This window comes from Camelus ferus, chromosome 12 (genome assembly GCF_009834535.1).
Source record: "Camelus ferus isolate YT-003-E chromosome 12, BCGSAC_Cfer_1.0, whole genome shotgun sequence".
Lineage (NCBI taxonomy): Eukaryota > Metazoa > Chordata > Mammalia > Artiodactyla > Camelidae > Camelus > Camelus ferus.
In genome coordinates, this window is record NC_045707.1 from 35,564,366 (window position 1) to 35,585,150 (window position 20,785).

The 20,785-nt window shown below is 35.8% G+C and overlaps 1 protein-coding gene across 3 annotated transcripts in view; it reads left to right on the plus strand.

Moving 5' to 3' along the window:
• The first annotated feature begins 9,126 nt into the window (after positions 1-9,126).
• Positions 9,127-20,785, plus strand: part of NUP107 (nucleoporin 107) — a 37,413-nt gene continuing 25,754 nt past the window's right edge. Inside the window, exons 1-7 of one of the 3 annotated variants that reach the window (XM_006189680.2) lie at positions 9,127-9,271; positions 11,008-11,099; positions 11,602-11,688; positions 12,338-12,453; positions 14,640-14,784; positions 19,086-19,189; positions 20,371-20,498. In XM_006189680.2, the coding sequence (XP_006189742.1) occupies positions 9,264-9,271; positions 11,008-11,099; positions 11,602-11,688; positions 12,338-12,453; positions 14,640-14,784; positions 19,086-19,189; positions 20,371-20,498 (680 nt within the window). In that variant the 5' untranslated portion in view covers positions 9,127-9,263. Of the gene's footprint in view, positions 9,272-9,310; positions 9,513-11,007; positions 11,100-11,601; positions 11,690-12,310; positions 12,454-14,639; positions 14,785-19,085; positions 19,190-20,370; positions 20,499-20,785 lie in introns of those variants that run through there. The other 2 variants (XM_032493366.1, XM_032493367.1) reach the window with 2 other exon arrangements.

A 20,785-nucleotide genomic window follows, 5' to 3' on the forward strand; every position in this document is an offset into this window, starting at 1 on the left:
CTTTTAAAAATGAATTTGGACCTTTCCCAGATAGGCTTTATCTGTTAATTATTTCCGTTAACTACAATGGTACAAGGAGACAGTAACCATCTGTGTGGTTTACATGTTCGAGATACAGATTTACAGTTCCCAGAAATTGATTCAGTCTTCTACCAGAACTATTCTGGAAGAAAAAAAAAAATCTCCATTCACTCATTCCTTTGAATTTTCTGACTTCACTAAATCATGACGTGGATCATACAAGATTTTAACTGGAATCATAGAGTCTATTTTACTAGACTTAAAGACAATAATGATTCCTGAAATAACATCTTGGGCTCCTTGCAGAAGATGGAGCAGCTGGTAATTACTATGTAGCAAACACCTAACAGCTAGCTCTTAATTGTTCAGAGACAGAAAGTTATCAGCCACTCGTGCCACTAATTTCCTTCCACCAATGCTGTCATAGAGGATGGCACCCAGCACCTCTCCCTTCATCCTTCTACTCCAAACCAGTACAGGATATTATGGTCAGGGCATTCTCCCCTTGGCAGGATGTGGGTGATGCTGGATACAGGATTGATTTTGTTGCCCTGGGACCCCTGCCAGGTTCTAGTTCACAGAGGGTAAAGAAGATAGGTCTCAGAATGTCATCTAAACAGGGTAGAAGTAAAATGTCAAACATGTCAGCCCTGGAAAGTGAAGGCAATTTACAATGCCACCTCCCCCACCACTGTCAGAAGAGAACTACATCCTCCCCAATAGTTTGTCTCCCTAAAGCTATTACATCATAAGGAAGGACTTTTCTTAGCTCAGTTACTTGTGAAACTCACTGAGAGGAGCAGTAGAATTAATCATAATTGCCTCAACTGCTCTATCTCACTTTAAAGAAGAAAGCCAACAGATTCTAGGAAGTGAAAGATTTTGTGACAGGTCTCTAACCTGCACGCAATAAACTCAAACATCACATGAGATAAACCAAAATGTATTCACTATCTAGCGTTAAACCTAGTTTGACTATAACTTGTCTTTTTCAAAGAAAAATAGTCTGGAATAGTAATGATTCCTTAGATTGTTATGAAAGAGTAACGGCTGAATAATTATTATGTAATAATTTTTATTTATTAATCTGTTATTATTACATAACAATCTCTGGAATCATCCCTATACATAGACTATTTCTCTGCTCTCCTTTCCTGTCATCCTGTGAAGATGAGAGAATGACCAATAAAACTTACACGAAAGCTGTTAGCCAGGCTCCTCAAAACCAATTAAAGTGGAGAATGATGAAAGAATAAGAAAAAACAGCAAATAATAGTTGAATTCTTGTTCTTTGGCATGATGTTTCCATGAAAGATTTTGTTCATTTTTTAATCATGAAAAAATATGTGCAAAATAATATTTAACATGTTAATCATTTTTCCCTTCCAGCTTTATTGAGGTATAATTGACATACAGCACTGTGTAAGCTTAAGGTGGACAGCATAATGATTTGACTGACATGCATCATGAAATGATTGCCACAGTAAGTTCAGTGAACATCCATCATCTCATAAATACAGAATTAAAGAAACAGAAAAAAAATGTTTTCCTTGTGATGAGAACTCTTAGGATTTACTCTCTTAACAACTTTCCATGAAAGATTTTAGATTGAAGAACTCACAAATTCTGACAGTTGAGGAGTAATAACAATGTTAGTTGTCATTTGTTGGACCTCCTACTATGTGCCACACACTACTCTAACCTCTTTACAGGTATTTATCTTATTTAGCATTCAAAACAATGCTGTGAAATGGGAATATTAATGTCACCTAATAGTGATAATGGGTGCGTTAAGTCAATAGAATGAAACATTGATTATAAACACCAGAAAATAAAATTATTATAAATGAATGCCTCAGAAGATCAAAATGTCTATTAGAATTATTCAGGAACTTGGAAAGGTAGCTGGATACAAAATAAATATGCCAAAAATCAATAGCTTTTTTTCTATATTTACAATAAGCACTTAGAAGTTGATATGAAGGTAAATGTTTATGACAGACAAAAATTACAAACGTCTCAAAGAATAAAGCTAACAAGAAAGAGCTATTATAAAATCTTATTAAATAGAACATAAATCAAGATCTGAATCTGAACAAATTCTGTATTCTTGACTGGAAAGATTTTATATCAAAATATCAGTTCCCACAAATTAACAGTTTAATGTAGTACAATTCCAATTTGAATTTCAGCTGGGAAGGTTTTGAAATTGAAATTAAACTAAATGATCTTAAAGTTCAAGTGAAAGAAGAAACAATTAGTAGAATAGGATTGAGTCCAGAAGTAGGTTCTAGTATATAACAAGTTGATATATGACAAAATTATATTTTAGTAAGAGAGAATATTACTTAGTAAGTGCTGGCTGGCCCAACTAGCTATCTGTTTGAAGTAAATGAAAGTGCAACCCCTACGTCACACAAAAAGCAAATTCCAGATATTTTTAATTTTTCTGAGCTCTAAAACTAAACAAATCTAAGAGACTGGAAGTATAGTGTAGACACAGGGGAGACATTAGCCAATTCAAGAAATTTCAAAACTTTTAAAATTAAAATTATGTTTAAATTAAATTAATGAAGTTAAAGAGTTTGTAAGTTTATAACTTGTTTAGCAAGGTATATTACAAAGTCGGTAGATTTGGGAAAATAGAACAAATAAAATATGCAGAGTTAATATCTATAAAATACAAAAGGGTTCTTAGAAATTGAGAAGAAACAATCCAAAAGAAAAATGCGTGAAAGATACTCCTAAGCAGTTCAGAGAAGAGCAAATGCAGACTGCCCATAAATATAAAAAGGTGCTCAAAAAAAGATGTTCACACCAACTAGTGGCAGAGAGATACAAAGTACCGAAGAACCCAACACATGAGCAAAATTTGCAGAGATAGCAGTACAACCCCAGAAGAGAGGTTAGAGGGCAAGAAAGGAGTCATATATTGCTGATGGAAGTGTGCCGAGTAGAGCCTTTGGGTAAACCAAAATTTTGATTTGCTATCTGCTGTTACCTATTAAAATTCAAAATAGGTATGTTTGACCCAGCTACCCTAGTCCTGATAGCTACACAAAAGAAATAAGATTATATGTATGTATACATTTATACACACAATACTATATGTGTGTGTGTGTATCTACACACAAGACTATTTACTGCCACAATGTAGAAGAAAAAACAGAAATATGGTGAACGACCATCAATAAAGAATGACTGAATAAATCATGATGCATTCATAACATAGAACATTTTGCAATCACTAGAAATGAGTGTGATGTTTAATGGTTAACTCAGAGGGTTTCTATGAGGTACTGAAAGTGAACAAAGGAGAATACAGAGAAGGAATGTGTGTGTGTATGTGTACTCCATGAGCCAGGAAGAGGTACTGAGGAATACATACCAGGCTGTTAACATGGTCATAAGGAGGGGAGGGGTGAGGAAGTTAGAACTGGGGGATCTGAGTAGGTAAGAGAAGAAAAGCAAAAATACAGCAGTGGGAAAGAAAAAACTGGAGTACAAAGGTACAGAGAATTCCTCATTATCAGTAGCAAGTAAGTAACAGTTTCTGAAATATAAATTTTAAAAGCTGTATTAATCTCATTACTGTACGTAAAGTATGAATCAACATGTAGGAGATAATGTTCAATAATAAAAATTACTGCCCTAGCAGTAGTAATATGGATGACTTTTGAATTATTATTTCTTCTTCCCTAGCATTCTTATGCTATCTTTAAGTAAAAATAAATTTTTAAAAATTTAAGTCATAACTTCATACCTAAATCAGAAAAAAAGTCATCTTTCAAAAGCCAAAGCTTAGCTTTCTTGCTTTCTTCTATTACCTGAAATGTAACCATTTTACATAGCTGAAGAACTTCAGTTGACCTTGTAAAGGACAAAAAAGCAGGAGTCCCCTAGGATGGCAATCAGTTTCCTAAAGATTCAACTCAATCATTTAAAAATTGCAAATAGGAAGCCAGGATAGATTCTGAAGCACGGATGTACCTAATGCCCTTATGAGGCACAGACTCCAGCTTCCTAACAAGTTTCAAGGGCAATGTTCAAGACAGACACAGCTTTTTCTTGGCATATCGCACTGCTAAATACTTATATTATATCACTTAATGCTTTTAAATGCACTTCTATTTATAGAACCTGCATAGTTTGTTCTATAAATAGCTCAAAATATGCTCAAAGTATTTTAAAAGTCAATTCCTGCTCTTGACTTATGAACTACATATGCTACATTTTCAATCATTAAAATAATAAAATTTTGTTGTCATTAAAGAATAGATTCATAGCATCATGGATGCATGATGCATCTTCTTATGGATACATTTTCATACAGTCTTCTAATTAGAAGATACTTATAGAAGATCACTGTGTAGATACGATATCCTTTCAAATTTTTTAATTATTTTTTACCTTTAGTAACATTTAGTCAGATAATGATGTGTGTTTGTTTTCCCTGTATTCTTTTAATCCCTCCCTGCCCTCTTCCACCTCACTTAGCAGGCAGCACCTGCCTCCCATCTTTCTGACATCTGTCAGACACTGAGGTCTGCACAATGACCTGCATCGAATGAAGTGGACTGAAGGCTGAATGTCTTTATCTGTATTCTTAGCACCACAGAAACCACTCCATGAACTCTTATGCAAACCCCAGAGAAGAGGAAAGAACTCCCGTAATGTGTGAGGTTGAATTTCCTGCCTTCAACCCACCAAACCAGGCAGGATGAGGGCTCAGTCAGAAAGATCATACAAGAAAAAAATTTAATGTGACTTTTCTTAGCCAGTCAAATTTATGGGAGAAGGTTCATGCTAGCTACCTTTTTGTAATAAAAGCTAAACAGAGTATAAATCGTGTTGTTTAGAGAAAACAGAACAAAGCAATGCTCTCTTAAGGGCCTTAATAAATCATTCCTCAATAATGCGAATGTGTGTTTGATTTACAAGACTTCTATGCCAAACAGAGAAGTATGTGAAAGCAGCACAGTAAAATGCATAAGCTGCAATAATAGTTTTGTGGTTTAGCTGGAGAGTGTCCTGTATCAACAGAGAATAACGATTTTAGTTTTTCAGTTGCCCCCAAGATCATTTTCACTATTGATGACGCCTGAGATGTCTGTAGAGAAGCATCACTTCAATTGATTTGTCTAGCAAACTTTTTGTCAGCAAATTCACCACTACCTTGAAAATGTCATTGACTGCTCAGTGCTTACGACACTAGAAGCACAAGCTGCAATGAAGCCTGTATTGAGCTAACCCTACTGTCAGAATTTGAAGGAGCAATAACGTATTTGTGATTTCATGTTCAAAATCTCCCCGACATCAACGTTTATATCACAATTCAGCAATAACAGTTACTTGAAATTACAAAGTTTTACATTTCACCAATTCTGTTTTCCTATTCACAACGAACACAATTTGAAAGAATTAAAAGGAGAAGCTACAATTTAAAATATTCATGTATATAAAAGAGGAGAAGCTATAACAGATTATTTGAGGGTTCTTCCTGTTTTTAAGCTCCGCGAGATTAAGATGATGAAGTCTTTTGAACTGGTAGAGAGTACTGAGATTTCTATATACGATAGAATATAAATAAAGGTGAAAATAAATTCAGTCTCACTGTACAAATGTAGATATTAGAATATTTGTTGAAGAATTGAATGCAATTGTATCAATTAGAAATGACACATTCATTCAAAAAAAAATTTGAGCACCTACAGAGTGACAACAGGTAGAGGTGAATAAAACAAATTACAATCCCTTCCTTAGAGCTGAACAAAAGAGCAAACACTGATACTGAATATTTACTATATGTGGTGCATGATAATATTTGCCAATGTTTACTGAGTGGTTATTATATACCAAACACTATTCTAAGTGATAATCTATGTAAACTCATTTAATCCTTATAATAAATCTCTGAGGCAGGTATTCTTATTTGTGTTATACAGAAGCAGAGAGGTAGTTTGTACAAGGCTCCACTGAGTAAGTGGGGGAGCCAGGATTCAACCCAAGGAGTCTTTGTGTTCTGCGCCACCTCTCAAATTGCTACATAAATATTATTTAATCACCAGTACAAACTTTTGAGGACAATACTCTTATCTTAATTTTACAGAAGAGGAAACTGAAGTGTAAAGAGGTGAAATAGCTCATCAAATGTGAACTGACCAAGATCCTACCCACTGCATCACACTATGTTGGCTGCTTTACTGAGAAGATAGACAAACAAGTGTCAACCGGGCTCCATGTTTAAACTTTGACCCCATTTGACCTCAAGGTAAAGCGTTTTCCTTCAAACCAGATACCACCACCACCACCACCACACCCTCCCCCACAAAAAAAGATCATATCTGAAAAGACATAATGTACCCTGTAGAGAAGAGAAGTGATCTACAGTGTCAAATGCACCCAAGATGATGAGAAATGAAAAAACAAAAAAAACAAAAAAAACAAAAAAAAACCTTTACTGATAGATCATTAGCAACTTTGGAGCAGTTTTCATTTAGCAGTGAGGGTTGAAGTCAGACTGCGTTAAGTTGCATTGTCAATGTAAATAGAGACAAAAGGGAATGTTCTTTTTTTCAAAATATTTGGCAGAATGATGCAGAGGTGAAGATATAGCTCTAGAGCACATGCTTAGCAAGCACAAGGTCCTGGTTTCAATCCCCATTATCTCCATTTTTTAAAAATTAAGGGGAAAAATGATGCAGATGAATAACATTTGATATGATAAGATGTTCATACAATTAAGTGAAAAAGCAGATTATAAAAGTGTAATAGTCTATTCCCACTTGTTCCAGTTATCTATTGCTACATCAAGCCACCCAAAAATGTAATGCTGGAAAACATTAACTTTCTTGGTTCTGTGGGTTAACTGGACTCAGCTAGGTGATTCCTGTTGAGGGTCTCTCATGTAGTTGTAGCCAGATGTAGTTAATGGAACCATAGGAATTTTAAATTTTTCTCCATTTGCCTCTGTCTATTTTCTTATCTTTCTCTAATAGTCACATCTACTGGATTTATAGTAAGAAAACCATGAAACAGCTATTTATAATTTACCAAAACAAGTTTGGCTGAGACAGGAAGGACACAGAAAGATAACAGCTAGAAGGAGTACCAGGTGAAAGGATACTTTCGTTTGAGGGAGGAGGGAGTTTGGGCAGATTTTGAAAGAGCCAATTGACCTCATGTGCCATCTGTTGTGACTGAGAAATACTCAGAAATACTTACGTAGTATTCCTGCACCTCGTCCCTTCAAATGTTTTTAAAAATAGGTTTTTTTAAGTGTTTATTTTATTGTAGTAAGTAGGAGAATGTCTTGTTCTTGATTTAGAAGATGCATTCTGAAGTATTTGGGGTGAAGGGTCAAGATATCTACAACTAAACTTTCAAATGGTTCAGGCAAAAAGCAAAAAAGAGAGCATCTGTGGGGAAATGTTAGCAATTGGTGGTTCTAGGTGCAGAGTATATTAATGCTTATTTTACATCTCTTTTGTAGTTTTGAAATTTTTCAGTATAAAAAGTCAGGGAGCAGGGAAAACATGATGTTTGATTTCCTCAGCTGATGGGAGTGAGGGAGAGGAAAGGGTGCTCCAGGTTAGACACTTCAGGTTTGAGTGCTTTGGAGATGGCTACTTGCTGGTCTTTAGCTCCTGAGCAGCTGTACTTTCCCAAGCCTTTTCTCCAGCTTCTTAACAATTCCATGAGCTGCTGATAGGCTTCTGGTAAATTCTCCTTCTCTTAAGTTAGCCCTAGTGAATTTCTGTGATTGAAACTAAGAACTCTAAAAACAAGGCTAGAATGTATACAATATGCATCACACAGGAACTTATTCCAAACAGTTCTAAGGCAGTCAGATGAATATACTTTGAAATATTCAAGGTAGTATGGCGTTCATACCTACTAATCATTATGCCAAAATGAATCCCAGTGCATTTTTCAACAAGTGTTCTCTGCATATGAACTGAACATCGAGCTAATCCTTTGCCCAAAACTGTGCTTCCCTTTTACTGTGTTCCTTATGGTCAACCACTTCAAGTACGTTATATGAGTAAAACACATTGGAATTCACTTGCTAAGGGACGCGTGGCAAGAACCTGAAACACTGTCTCATACTTTGAATATACCTGCCTCTGGCACGGACAAAAACCATTAAGACCACATTTCATTTCCCGTAAGAGAACAAGTGCTCTGTTTACAAGAAAATAGGAAGATGGGGAAAATGAGGAACCATCAGGATGGAACTCAAGTAGTCACTGAAGGAAGAGAAATTAACATTTCGATGACTACTGTGTGTAATGCACATTTGACATTTCATTTTAATCCTCCCAAGAATTCTGTGATAAAGGCGTTATCTCCATTCTACAGATGAGGAATCTGCAGTGCAGGGGTCTCGAGCTTAGATGGTTCCCAGAGACACGTTTTTTTGAAACACTACGTTGTCTCAGCGAGAATTAGGTATGAAGAAGCCTTCCTGGAATGACGTTTCCCGGGATTAGAACAGAATGCAAATGCCTAAGGCAAAACTTCGACTGATTCCTTCAGAGCCAGAATATACTATATTTGCCTATCCGGCACTTGGAAATAGAGGGCAATACCATCATCTTTTATGCTTTTTAAGACAGGTGACCCTTTTCTCCTTAATAGGGAAAAATACAAAGTAAAGAACAAATAGCCGTTATGGAAAACAATTTTAAAAACTGTATGGGGGTTTACACTACAGTTCAAACAAGGTGAGTACAGTAAGAGAGGGACACCCGAGGTGTAAGGCAGTGCCTGCATGTCTGAATTCCAAATCCAGGCTGTTCCTCAGAGAATACCAGGAAATGACTTCACGTTTTTCTAGACGATCAATATACGTCAAGTATCCCAGTAGGAGAACCTGGAGCCTGGACCACGCCCACAAATGCCAGTCAGGCCAAGTGGCGGCCGCCCATCACCGCTAAACTGGGTCATGCCCCGCCCTCTGTCCCGCCCCTGGTTCTACCCAGCCCGGCGCGGTCAGCCACTGGCATACCTTTGCGCCTGCGCAAACCAGACACGCTGCAGCATGCGGAAGAAGTCGCGCATGCGTCTGTTGAGAGTTTTTTTTCCCCTCTCCTCCCTCTCCTCGCCCTTTCTTTCTGCAGAGGCTTCTTGAGGACCTGCTTCCGGGTCGAAGGGTTTGCTTCCGGAGAGCGGGAAGGCTGAAACGCGGTGGCTAAACTGGAGCTGAGTTTGCAAGGTGTTCAGGGGAGAAGGCTGTAACCATGGACAGGTCAGTTCTGGTGGTGACTACTGAGCTCGGAGACTTGTCCCTCCCGCTTGTTGGAGGAACGAAATAGGTGAAACCCGACTTCCAGAAGAAGCAGAGGAGGGCCCAGGTGCTGACCCTAGGACTCCTTTCCCGGTCCGGGAGACTGCAGCTGATGGAAGAAAGGCCGTTTGGGTCGGGGAGCGATACGGATAATGATAGTCTCCTGCTTTCCCACGGCATCCCGGCCGTCTGTGCGACTTTGGTGCGACATTTTCGCTTCTAGTATGGGCAGGGCAGGTGTTGGCCGGGCATTCGAGATGCTGAGTGACTTGCACGAAATCATAAAGCCAGTCAGTGACGGAACAGGGATCTTAGCCCAGACTTTCTGATTACAAGTTCTAGCATTAGATAGTTATTTAATCGAGTTCTTTCTATGACGCTGGCCCTACGCTTGGCATTTGCGAAAAAGATGAGTTATTCAAAGTTCTTGGCCTTGGCCTCGGGGAAGGTGTAGTGGATGGGACAGCTGAGCAGTGCGAATTGATTGTTTTGTACTGCTCTGTGGGAAAAGAAATGAAGGAGCAATGAAATCACCCTGTCATGGGAGGTGTCAGGAAGACCTCTCATAGAAAGTAACTTTCTTGTTGGTCTTTGAATAGTAGCAGTAGCCTACATTGAGTACCTTAAATGCTTAAACATATTATGAGCTAATTTAATCTTTCTGACAATCCTATGAGGATAGCTACTATGATCCTCTTTTCGTAGATAACATTGGAAGTAAAAGAGGTTAAGGAACTTGGTCAGTTCGGAAGCTAACAAAGAGAACTAAGTTGCCAACCTAGATCTGGGTTTCTCTATGCTCCAGGAGACCAGGAAGACTAATGAGGCAAATATAGACCTCTGTAAAAGAAATAAAATGTACAAAGGTGTAAAAATATGAAAGTGTAGCTAAGTGGTCACGTGCAGTGTATGTTTATATGGGAGTGATGTTTGTGGCTGAATAGGAGGCAGAACTGGTTAAATTGGAGTTAGACTGTAAAAACCATGCTAGGAAATTTAGATTTGATTCTCTAGGCCGGAGACAGCTATCTGAAGATTTGAAGTGTGGAGAAAACGCGTATTAGTTTCTTGTCTTAACATACTGGTCTCTTAATTCAAACAGTTAATTTTCTAGACTTTGGGCTGAGAATGACAAAGGCATTGTGACTACAATAGTGCTGGGACAGGAGACACCCTCAGTGTACTCTGGGGAAAAATAACTTGAAGGATCATTTCTCTGCAATTTACTAGAATTCTTTTTCACTTAGCCTTCCAATTCATCAGCTCAAACAATATTACCTGTGGTTTGAAATATTTTGGAGACTACAGAAGATCCTTTTAAGAGAGAGTACCTGTAATTTTAAGGACTTCCTGAGTCCAACGAGGAAAGATTTACCTTCATGAAGCAATTATCTAAAACAGTGTTATAAGGTAGATTTAGATTCCAAGTGTTAAAATGATTCCAAAGGAGAAAATAATAAGTGAATGCTAGAAAGTCAAAGAAGTTTTTGTGCAGGTAGAATCTGAGCAGGACTTTGAGGGATAAGAAGGATTTGGAGCCAGAAGGGCATTGTCAACAAAAATATCAAAGACTTGGCTATTGGGATGATCTACGCCATGACTGACTCAGGGTCCTTTAAAGCTCCAATCATGATTATTAAGTTTCTTACAAATGCTACGTTCTCATTTCATTCACATGAGCTTGATTGCTGTTTTAGGAGTGGCTTTGGAGAGATGTCATCCCCTGTGATCCGGGACGCGGAGGTGACTCGGACTGCACGCAAACAGAGTGCTCAAAAAAGAGTTTTAAGTATCCTTTGCATTTTAAGCATCCTCATAAAAATTGCAACATGTTTGGAATTAGCATTATAGAATTTTCTTTTTATAAGAGGTATTAAACACTAGCTATGATAATAAAATGCTGTGGAAATTAGTTTTGTTTTTTTTTAACTCCCCAGATGTGTTATTTGGTAAATACAATACTGAAATTCAGTGAGATTCATGTTTCCCTGAAAACAAAGATAATCCATTTTACTGTTAACTATCATATTGTGGTTGGCTTCTGCTGAGACTAGATTTTTTTTTTAATTTGAAATCTGACTAAGAGCTCTTAGTCAGTGTGTAGTAACCTAAGACTGATAACTGAGAATTTAAATGGGAGAGGGAATTATTTACTCTTTACATAGAAAAAATGGTAGCTATAAAATTATTCTTGAAAAATGTTCATATATTTTGTATAGTGTAAGTATGGTTCACTCTATCTTTAATGGTGTCTTTTATACATGGAAAACTTTTCTTAACTTTTCCTGTAGTCCGGGCATCCCAAGATGAAACTTTTGCTAATACTACACCAAGAAACCAGGTTATCCCCCGAACTCCCAGCTCATTTCGACCACCTTGTAAGATTTTTTTTGTTTTTAAAGCATTTGTAATGATAATAATAATAATAGTAACTAATACCTATAATACACATAATAATTATAATATTTGCTTAGAGTAGCAGTAATTATGAACAAATAATAACAATTGCAGTTACTATTTGTTGAACTCTCATCATGTGTAAAGCACTGTATTTTACGTAAATACAGAATAACTATGACTTAGCTATCGTTTTGCCAAAACTGAGAGGAGAATTAGAGAAGTCAATTAATGCAGATAACATAGCTAAGTATGTAAGTAATGGAACCAAAATTCAAACCATAATCTTACTCCAAAACCCATGCCCTCTATACTATAATATACTTTATCAAATTAGACTATGACAAATTCATGGACTCGTTAATGTCTTTTTTTTTTTCTCAGTTATGTTATAATGAAAGCATCTCTGTGTGCAGTAAAATTTTTCCTAGTGGGCTCAGTAGTACCAAAACATACTGAGAAAAAATAAGTCAAATCTTTGTATCATGGAAGTATTAATATTGAAAGTATTTATTTGGTTAGAATCTAAGTAATTGAGAAGTGAAAAATATTCTTTATTGTTTGCTTGTTTTATTTTTATGATTGATGCTCATGCACTTTGAATTCTTTTTACTAACCTCTTGCTTGTAGTTACTCCCCCAAACAGAAGCTTCCTAAGGCAGCCAGATGTTTCCTGCATTCTTGGAACTGGAGGGAGGTCTCCCCGGCTTACACAGTCTTCAGGGTTCTTGGGAAATTTGTCAATGGTATGTAGAAAAATGGGGCTGAAATTTTCTCCCATTTTATAAAATTATGATATTTATGTAAAGGTTAGTATTGAAAGTATTTATTTGATTAGAATCTAAGTAATTGAGTAATTTAGGTTAAAAGCTTTTAATGAGAAGTGAAGTCTTTTTCATTATAAAAGTAACCAGGTTGTGTGGATTGAAATAATTTTAACCGTCTCCTGCTGTAGGTGGAAGATGTGACACCAGCAGCTGTTAGATGCAGGTAAAATGTGTTAATCTGACAGTTTCCTACTCAGAATAAATGAAATCTGATTGGTTGCTGGTGGCTATAAAAGCTGAGTCCTGTTTTGAAGCATAGAAGAGAAGGAAGCCAAGAGTAATCAGTGAAGACTGTCATAAGGAAGAGAGGCAAAGCATTAAAAGAAAGAAAAGAGAAAATTTAGGGAGAAGTATATGAGACACTTTAGGAATCACTGTGGTACCAATAAATAGCAAAAGAAATGTCATGTAAACTGTGATACAGAATGACTTAATCTAGGTATTTAAAATACCCTGTAGAAAAAGAAGGAACTGTATCTCACTGAGAAGAGAACGGAAAAGTTTTGTTGGAGTAGGAGAGTATCATGGCCCATTTGCTTCCAAAAACAAGATAAAAATGGCTCTTTATTTGGCTTTCTGCTTATTAAAAAGGCACAGAGATTTTTACATACACTGAAATTGTCTAAATTATGTGTTTTCTGAGAAATGGTTTTGCATGTTAAACCTCTTCTTGTCTTAGAAGGTTAAATCAGTCTTTAAAATATATATATATAGTCTTAGAGATTTTTAGAGTGTTACTGTCTAACAGTGATTAAGTCATTGAACAGTTTTACTCTGCTTATGAAACTGGTTAATTTTTGGCAATGTTTATTCTTATTCTACTTAAAAACATGAGTGAATTGACTGCCTCTGGGTTTAAGCAAAGGAAAACGACTATTATTTACTGCTTCCAAACTACAAAATGAATAGTAAAATTATTACTCTCTTAAAGGCCAGGATAGAGTAAATGTGCAGTGATTATTACAAAATGTTTGGAAATGACTTTGTAGTCAAAAGTATTTTCTTGGATTTGTTTTGCCAATTTTAATATCAGCTGTGAGAGGTGGTCTTGGGTATGTACGTTGCCCTGAAGGAAGTACAATTATTTGCTATGTTAATTTTACCATATGTCTACCTACCAAGATCTGATTATGGACCAAAGTATTTTTCTTAATGCAGAATGTCACTGCTGTGTAAGATTTTCAGTTTGATCTTTATGCTAATGACGATAAGTCACTTACAGGTACATTTTTATTGTTGCTCATACCTGGATTTTAAATAAAGGTGAATTTTAAAAAACTTTCTATTGATTTTTAAAATGTATCCAAAAATAGAATAGTAAAGTCACTCCTATGTGCTTTTTGTGCACTTTCAACAGTTATCAACATATGCCTGATCTTGTTTCATCTATACCCACAAGCATTTCCCCCACATTACTTTACAGTTCCCAGATTTCATACCATTTTATCCATAAATACTCTGAGACATAAGGATGCTTTCTTTAACGTAAACGCAATATTGTTAACACATGTAACCCCTCCCTACACACATACACACACACAGACACACAGAGTAATTCTTTTATCATTTCAAATAGCCATTTTACTTTTTTTTCTTTATAATACGTTTCATTAAGTGTTTTCATTTCCTCAGTTGTGTCAAATTTTTTAAGTTGGTTTCTTCAAATCAGGATCTAAACAAGTTCAACACATTGCATTTGCTCGGTGTGTCTCTTAAGTATTTTAATCTACAAGTTCCTCTGTCATCCTTTTTTTCATTATCATTTATCCATCGAAGAAACTGGTTTATTCATCCTGTTCTATTTCCCAAAGTTTAAAAAAATTGGTGTGAACTAGCCCTAGAGCAGTAGGACTTCCTTATTTTTCTTATTAATAGCAACTTGAATATTACAAAATGCAACTTTATTGGCTTTTTTGTTTACAGTGTGGAGTAGTTCAGAGAAGGAAACAATCAAAAAAGCCATAATTTCCTTAACAAAATAGTTCCGTGGCTATCTTTTAAAAATGAGAAACACATAAGATTTTTAAAAATCTTAATAGTATTAGCCTTTTTTCACTCAATGGTAATAACTCCATTGCTTTTCTGCATCTTCCCTTTTTTTTAAGGTAACTAACCTGGATGACAGTAACTGGGCAGCTGCATTCTCGTCACAACGTGCAGGGCTCTTCACAAACGCAGAGCCTCACAGTGTAACGGAGGATGTAACACTCAGTGCCGTGATGTTACGTGAGGATGATCCTGGAGAAGCTGGTAAGATGGCCTTGAGCTGTGTTTGTGACACAGTAGCTTGTCATTTTACTGAGATCAGGGAAATTATCTCCTATTTCTAAGCGTCATCAAACAGTATTTTTGCTAAGCTAATTAGTGATGGTAATGGCTAAGCTATTTGAAGTAGTAGCTCTAGAACGTTGAGAACCTCACCTTAGTTCTCCGTTGGAGCAGCAGCTTGCCATTTTATCTTTCAGTGTGAATAGCAGCCTGTTAGGTTATTAGACTAGTCACTATGATTTTATTCTTTTCATATTTGTGCTGTGGAAAGAGCTGCTCTTTCTCTTTTGGTTGAAGTTTTGTCTGACATTGTTGACATGTTTTATTTTGGTCTGGATGCTAATGCTGTTTTTTCCAAAGAGCGTTGTGACCATTCTAGCTTTAGGTTGGTTATTACCATTCCCTTTTGGAAAAAAACATTTGCTTTTAGTGTGTCTGTACCTACACACTATGACATAAGTTCGTCATCATTCTATCCTAAGTTTGCATATGTGAGTGCTAGTCAGTATGCTTACCACGGTGTGAACATTAACTCATTTCATGGCTATTAAATGGTTATAGTCATTATAGTTATAATAACTGTTCCCATTTTCATAGAAAGGAAACTGCTGCTCAAAAAGATCAAGTAACCTGCTTGAGTTCACCTGGCTAGGAAGTGATGGGCCCAGGATTTGAAACTAAGCAGTTCGATTCCAGAGCCCTTCTCTAAACATTGTGGTGACCACTGATTCTTTGTAGTGTACCAGTAATAAGTACTCAGATTTTGAGTGACTCCAAAATACTTTGTACTTAATCTATAAAATATAAACATTTCATTTTTGGTATGAACAATGGCTGAGGCCTGAAATATATAGTACTGTAGTAGAGTGCATGCTTTTCCCCCTGAGTAAAACATGTCGTTTTACTATCTGTCATAACTTTCTCAGCTATTTTGTACTTAAAATATAATTCAGATGTTTTAAAATTTGGCTCATGTTTTTATAGTAATTGTTTACAGACTAATGACCAATACATCTTTGGACTCTTAAAAGATTTATAGGTGACAAGAGAAAAAATAGATAAATTGGACTATATCAAAATTTAAAACTTCTCTGTGTCAAAAGATACAATTAATAAAGTGAAAAGGCAACCCATAGAGTGGGAGAATATATCTGCAAATCATATATCTGATAAGGGGTTAATATCCAGAATGTAGAAAGAACTTCTACAACTCAACAATAACAGAAAACAAACAATCCAATTGAAAAAAGGTCAAAGGACTTGAATAGATGTTTCCCCAAAGAAGATATAAAAATAGCCAGCAGGCACTATGAAAGGTTGCACAGCATCAGTGATCATTAAGGAAATGCAAATCAAAACCACAGTGAGATACCACCTCACACCCATTAGGATGGGTGCTATCAAAACAAAAACAAAAACAAAAAGCCAAACAAGAAAATAACATGTTGGCAAGAATGTGGAGAAATTGGAGCTCTTGTACAGTGTTGGTACAGCACTATGATGAACAGTTTGATGTTCCTCAAAAAATTAAAAAATGGAATTATATAATTTAGCAATTCTACCTCTGGGTATATACGCAAAAGAATTGCAAACAGGATTTCAAAGAGATTTGTATACCCATGTTCATAGCCCCTTATTCATAATAGCCAAAAAGTCCGTTGATGGATGAATGCATAAACAAAATGTGGTATATACTTACAGTGGGATATTATTCAGCCTTAAAAAGGAAAGAAATTCAGACACATGCTACAACATGAATGAACCTTGAGGACATTATGATAAATGAAATACTAACATAAGGGATAAATACTGTGTGATTCCACTTGTATGAGGCACCAAGTAAAACTCAAAGGAGAATAATGGTTGCTAAGGTCTAGAGAAAGAGGGGAATGGAAATTATAGTTTTAGTTTAGGTTTTTTTTTTTTTAGATGAAATTGACATATAACATTCTTTAAGTTTTGGTGTACAACATACTACCATACTGCTTTGATACATTTGCATATTGCAGTATGATTATTAGTGTTAGCGAACACCTCTATCATACCTTCACATCACATAATTACTGTTTCTTTTCTGTGGTGAGAACATTTAAGATCTAGTCTCTTAGCAACTGTGAACTATATCATACGGATTTTTTGGCTGTACTCAGTGCTGTGCATTACATTTCCAGAGTTTACTCATCTTCTGACTGCAAGTTTGTACCCTTTAACCAGCATCTCTCATTTCCCCTACCCTCTAGCCCCTGGAAACTACCATTCTACTCTCTGTTTCTATGAGTTTGGTTTTTTAGATTCCTCATAAAAGTGATATACAGTATTTGTGTCTATCAGATTTATCACACTTAATGCCTTCAAGGTCTATCCATACTGTTGCAAATGGCAGGATCTCTTTCTTTCTCATGCCTGAATGGTACTCCATTGTCTATATACCATTTCTTTATCCATTCATCTGGTGAGGACACTTGGGTGTTTACTCCTGTCTTTGCTATTGTGGATAATGTTGCCGTCAATGTGGGAGTACAGGTACCATTTTGATAACCTGTCTTCATTTCCTTTGAATATATATTCAGAAGTGATATTGCTGGATCGAATGGTAGTTCTATTTTTTGATTTTTTGAGGAACCTCCATACTGATTTCCGTAGTGGCTGAACCAATTTATATTCTTACCAACAGTGTATAAAGATTCCCTTTTCTCCACATCATCTCCAACACTTGTTATTTCTTGTCTTATTGATGATAGCCATTCTTTTTTTTTTCTCTTTTTCACTTTTTGCAAGTTGTTTTATTTACAATGCCAACTTTTAAAAGTCACTAAAGTTAACTGGAGAATAACTAGGTAGAAATCGCTTTACAAAAAGAGGGAAAGCCCAAAATGCCACTTTCTATAGAGAACCCACAGTTCAATTTTATTCAGAGCAAAGAACAAAACAAACTTTTGATATACTAGAAGAAATTCAGCCATAGATTTGGAATCTGTACTCAAACTACACATGCAGTGAGGACAAAATTCTGCTGAAACAATTGATTTACTGCTGCATTTGTCTACTATTTTTCTAATATTAACAATTATAAACAAAGCAGTGCAACTAGTATTTGGAACAATCCTTACAGTGTTACAACATCAAGCACGAAAGTTCACTTCTTCTCACACCACTCCGTGATGATAGCCATTCTTATTTCTTTTCTTTTTTCTAAATGGAGGTGCTGGGGATTGAACCCTGGACCTCGTGCATGCTAACATGCACTCTACCGCTGAGCTATTACTCTCTCCCCTCATGATAGCCATTCTTACAGGTGTGTGGTGACATTCATTGTGGTTTTGATTTATATTTCCCTGATGATTAGTGATGCTGAGCATGTTTTCATGTACCTGTTGGCCATTTGTATGTCTTTGGAGAAATGTCTGTTCAGTTCCTCTGCCCAGTTTTAAATCAGATTGTTTGTTATTGAGTTGTATGAGTTCTTTATATATTTTGGAGATTAACTTCTTAACAGATGTATGGTTTGTACATATTTTCTCTCATTCCATAGGTTTTGATTTCATTTTGTTGATTGTTTCTATTGGTGTACAGAGCTTTTTAGTTTGATATAGTCCCACTTGTTGATTTTTGTTTTTGTAGCTTGTGCTTTTGGTGTTGTATCCATAAATTGTTGCCAAGATCAGTGTCAAGGAGTTTTTTCCCTATATTTTTTTCTAGGAGTTTTATGATTTTCAGGTCTTGTTTAATCCTTTTCAAGTTCATTTTTATGCGTGGTTTAAGGTAGGGGTCCAATTTTGTTTTTCTTCATGGGTTTATCCAGTTTCCTCAGCACCATTTATTAAAGAGACTGTCCTTTCTCCATTCAGTGTTCTTGGCTCCCTTGTCAAATATTAGTTGACCATGTATGTGAGAGTTTATTTCTGGACTCTCCATTCTGTTCCATTAGTTTATGTGTCTGTTTCTAAGCCAGTGAAGTGTGATGCCTCCAGCTTTGTTCTTATTTCTCAGGATTGCCTTGGCTATCCTGAGTCTTAAGTTTTGTAAAATAAAGAGTTCTGTGGACGGATGGTGGGGATGGTAGCACAACATTGTGAAGGTACCTAATGCCACTGAACTATACACCTAAAAATGGTTAAGATGGTAAATTTTGTTATGTGTATTTTACCACAGTTATAATTTTTTAAAAATACAGCAGTTAAAAAAAAAAAGAGGACTCATAGCTATGTTTTTAAGTTTAAAAAAAAAACAGAATTACCTAGAAGTATGTCATTGAACTTCTGTTTCTTTTTAATGTGTTCTAGCATCCGTGAGTATGTTTTCTGATTTTCTGCAGTCTTTTTTGAAGCACTCTTCAACTACAGTTTTTGACCTTGTAGAAGAGTATGAAAACATTTGTAGTAGTCAGGTAAGTTAATTTAATTCTATTGTTGGTCAAACTTCAGTGCTCTTAGGTTTTTTTTTGAATAGCATCAGTTTGTAAATTTTCATACTGTATTTAAGGAAGATGTCTCAGGGGTGTAGTGGCAGGGGTGGCATGGTTAGCACGTCAGCCACAGCAGCTCTCCTTTTTACATATTGAGAGTCCATATAAGATTTCTTTTGAGGACAAAAGGATTCTGCAACTTTGAAAAAGAAGATCTACAAATAATAAGTAAGTATATGAAAAGATCTTTAACATCATACATCATTAGAGAATTGTAAATTAAAATGAGAGGCCACTAAAAACCTATTAGAATGACCACAATTTAAAACTCTAACAAAACCAAATGTTGGCAAGGGTATAGAGCAGAAATTCTCATTCATTGCTGGTGGGAATGCAAAATGGTACAGCCACACTGGAAGACAGTTTCTCAGTTTCTTACAAAACTAAACATACTCTTACCATATAAACCAACATTCATACTCTGTGATATTTACCTAAAAGAGTTAAAAATTTAGGTCTACACAAAAGCCTGCACGTAGATGTTTATGGCAGCTTTATTCATAATAGCCTAAATTTGGAAGCAACTCAGATGCCCTTTAGTAAGTGAATGGATTAGATTTTCATGAAACATCCAAAAATGATAAGAACTACTGTTCTAGAACAAGGAGGGATTTTGGTTAAGTTTTGGTTAGAAATGACAATACTTTGGTACCAGTCTTCAGAAAATCTTTTTCTTGATTTTTCATATGGTATGAATTTTCAGATGTAATTTGAAGGTATCTTATTTTTAACTTTCAGTGCTGTTCTGTTGATTCGTGTTATGATTTTGTCAGATACAAGTTAGATTCATCTTATGTTCTGGGTTGATCTACAGGGAGAAAAAAATGTACTCAGGGCTGTTATTGTTGAATCTGAAATCTAGTGTATTTTAAACTTTACATATATATTCACATAAACACACCTTACTTCAAATTAAGGCCGTTTCTAGTGGAAGTATATTATGTTCAATTAAAAAAGAAAATATCCAGCAGGAAAATTTATAATATAAATGTATACATATATAAAATGTATATATGAATAGTTTTAGCACTGTGTACTTGAAGAATACAAAATTGTGACTCAAAATTATAGAAAACCTCTTTACGTTTGTGTTTTTAATTCAGGTAAATATACTGAGTAAAATAGTGAGCCGAGCAACACCTGGACTTCAAAAATTTTCAAAAACAGCTAGTATGCTTTGGCTTCTTCAACAGGAGATGGTCACATGGAGGCTGCTGGCTTCTTTGTATAGGTAATGTTGTACAGGACTTGTAAGAGAAATAAACATAAGGTAACAAACCAATTGGCGTATTAATTTAGAAGTTAGAGTAAGATGTGTTTGGAAATAGTTCTGCTATTCTGAGATGCTTGTCATTTCTAATGCCTTAGTTGTCAGACGTGAGTTAGGAGGAAAGAGGGGAATCTAAAAACTGGTAGCTACTAAAAACTGGATATGTATAAAGAGTTAAGGAAAGTGCTAAAAATACTGGAATAATCAGTGAATAGATGAAGAGAAAGAACTGATGGATACACTTTATA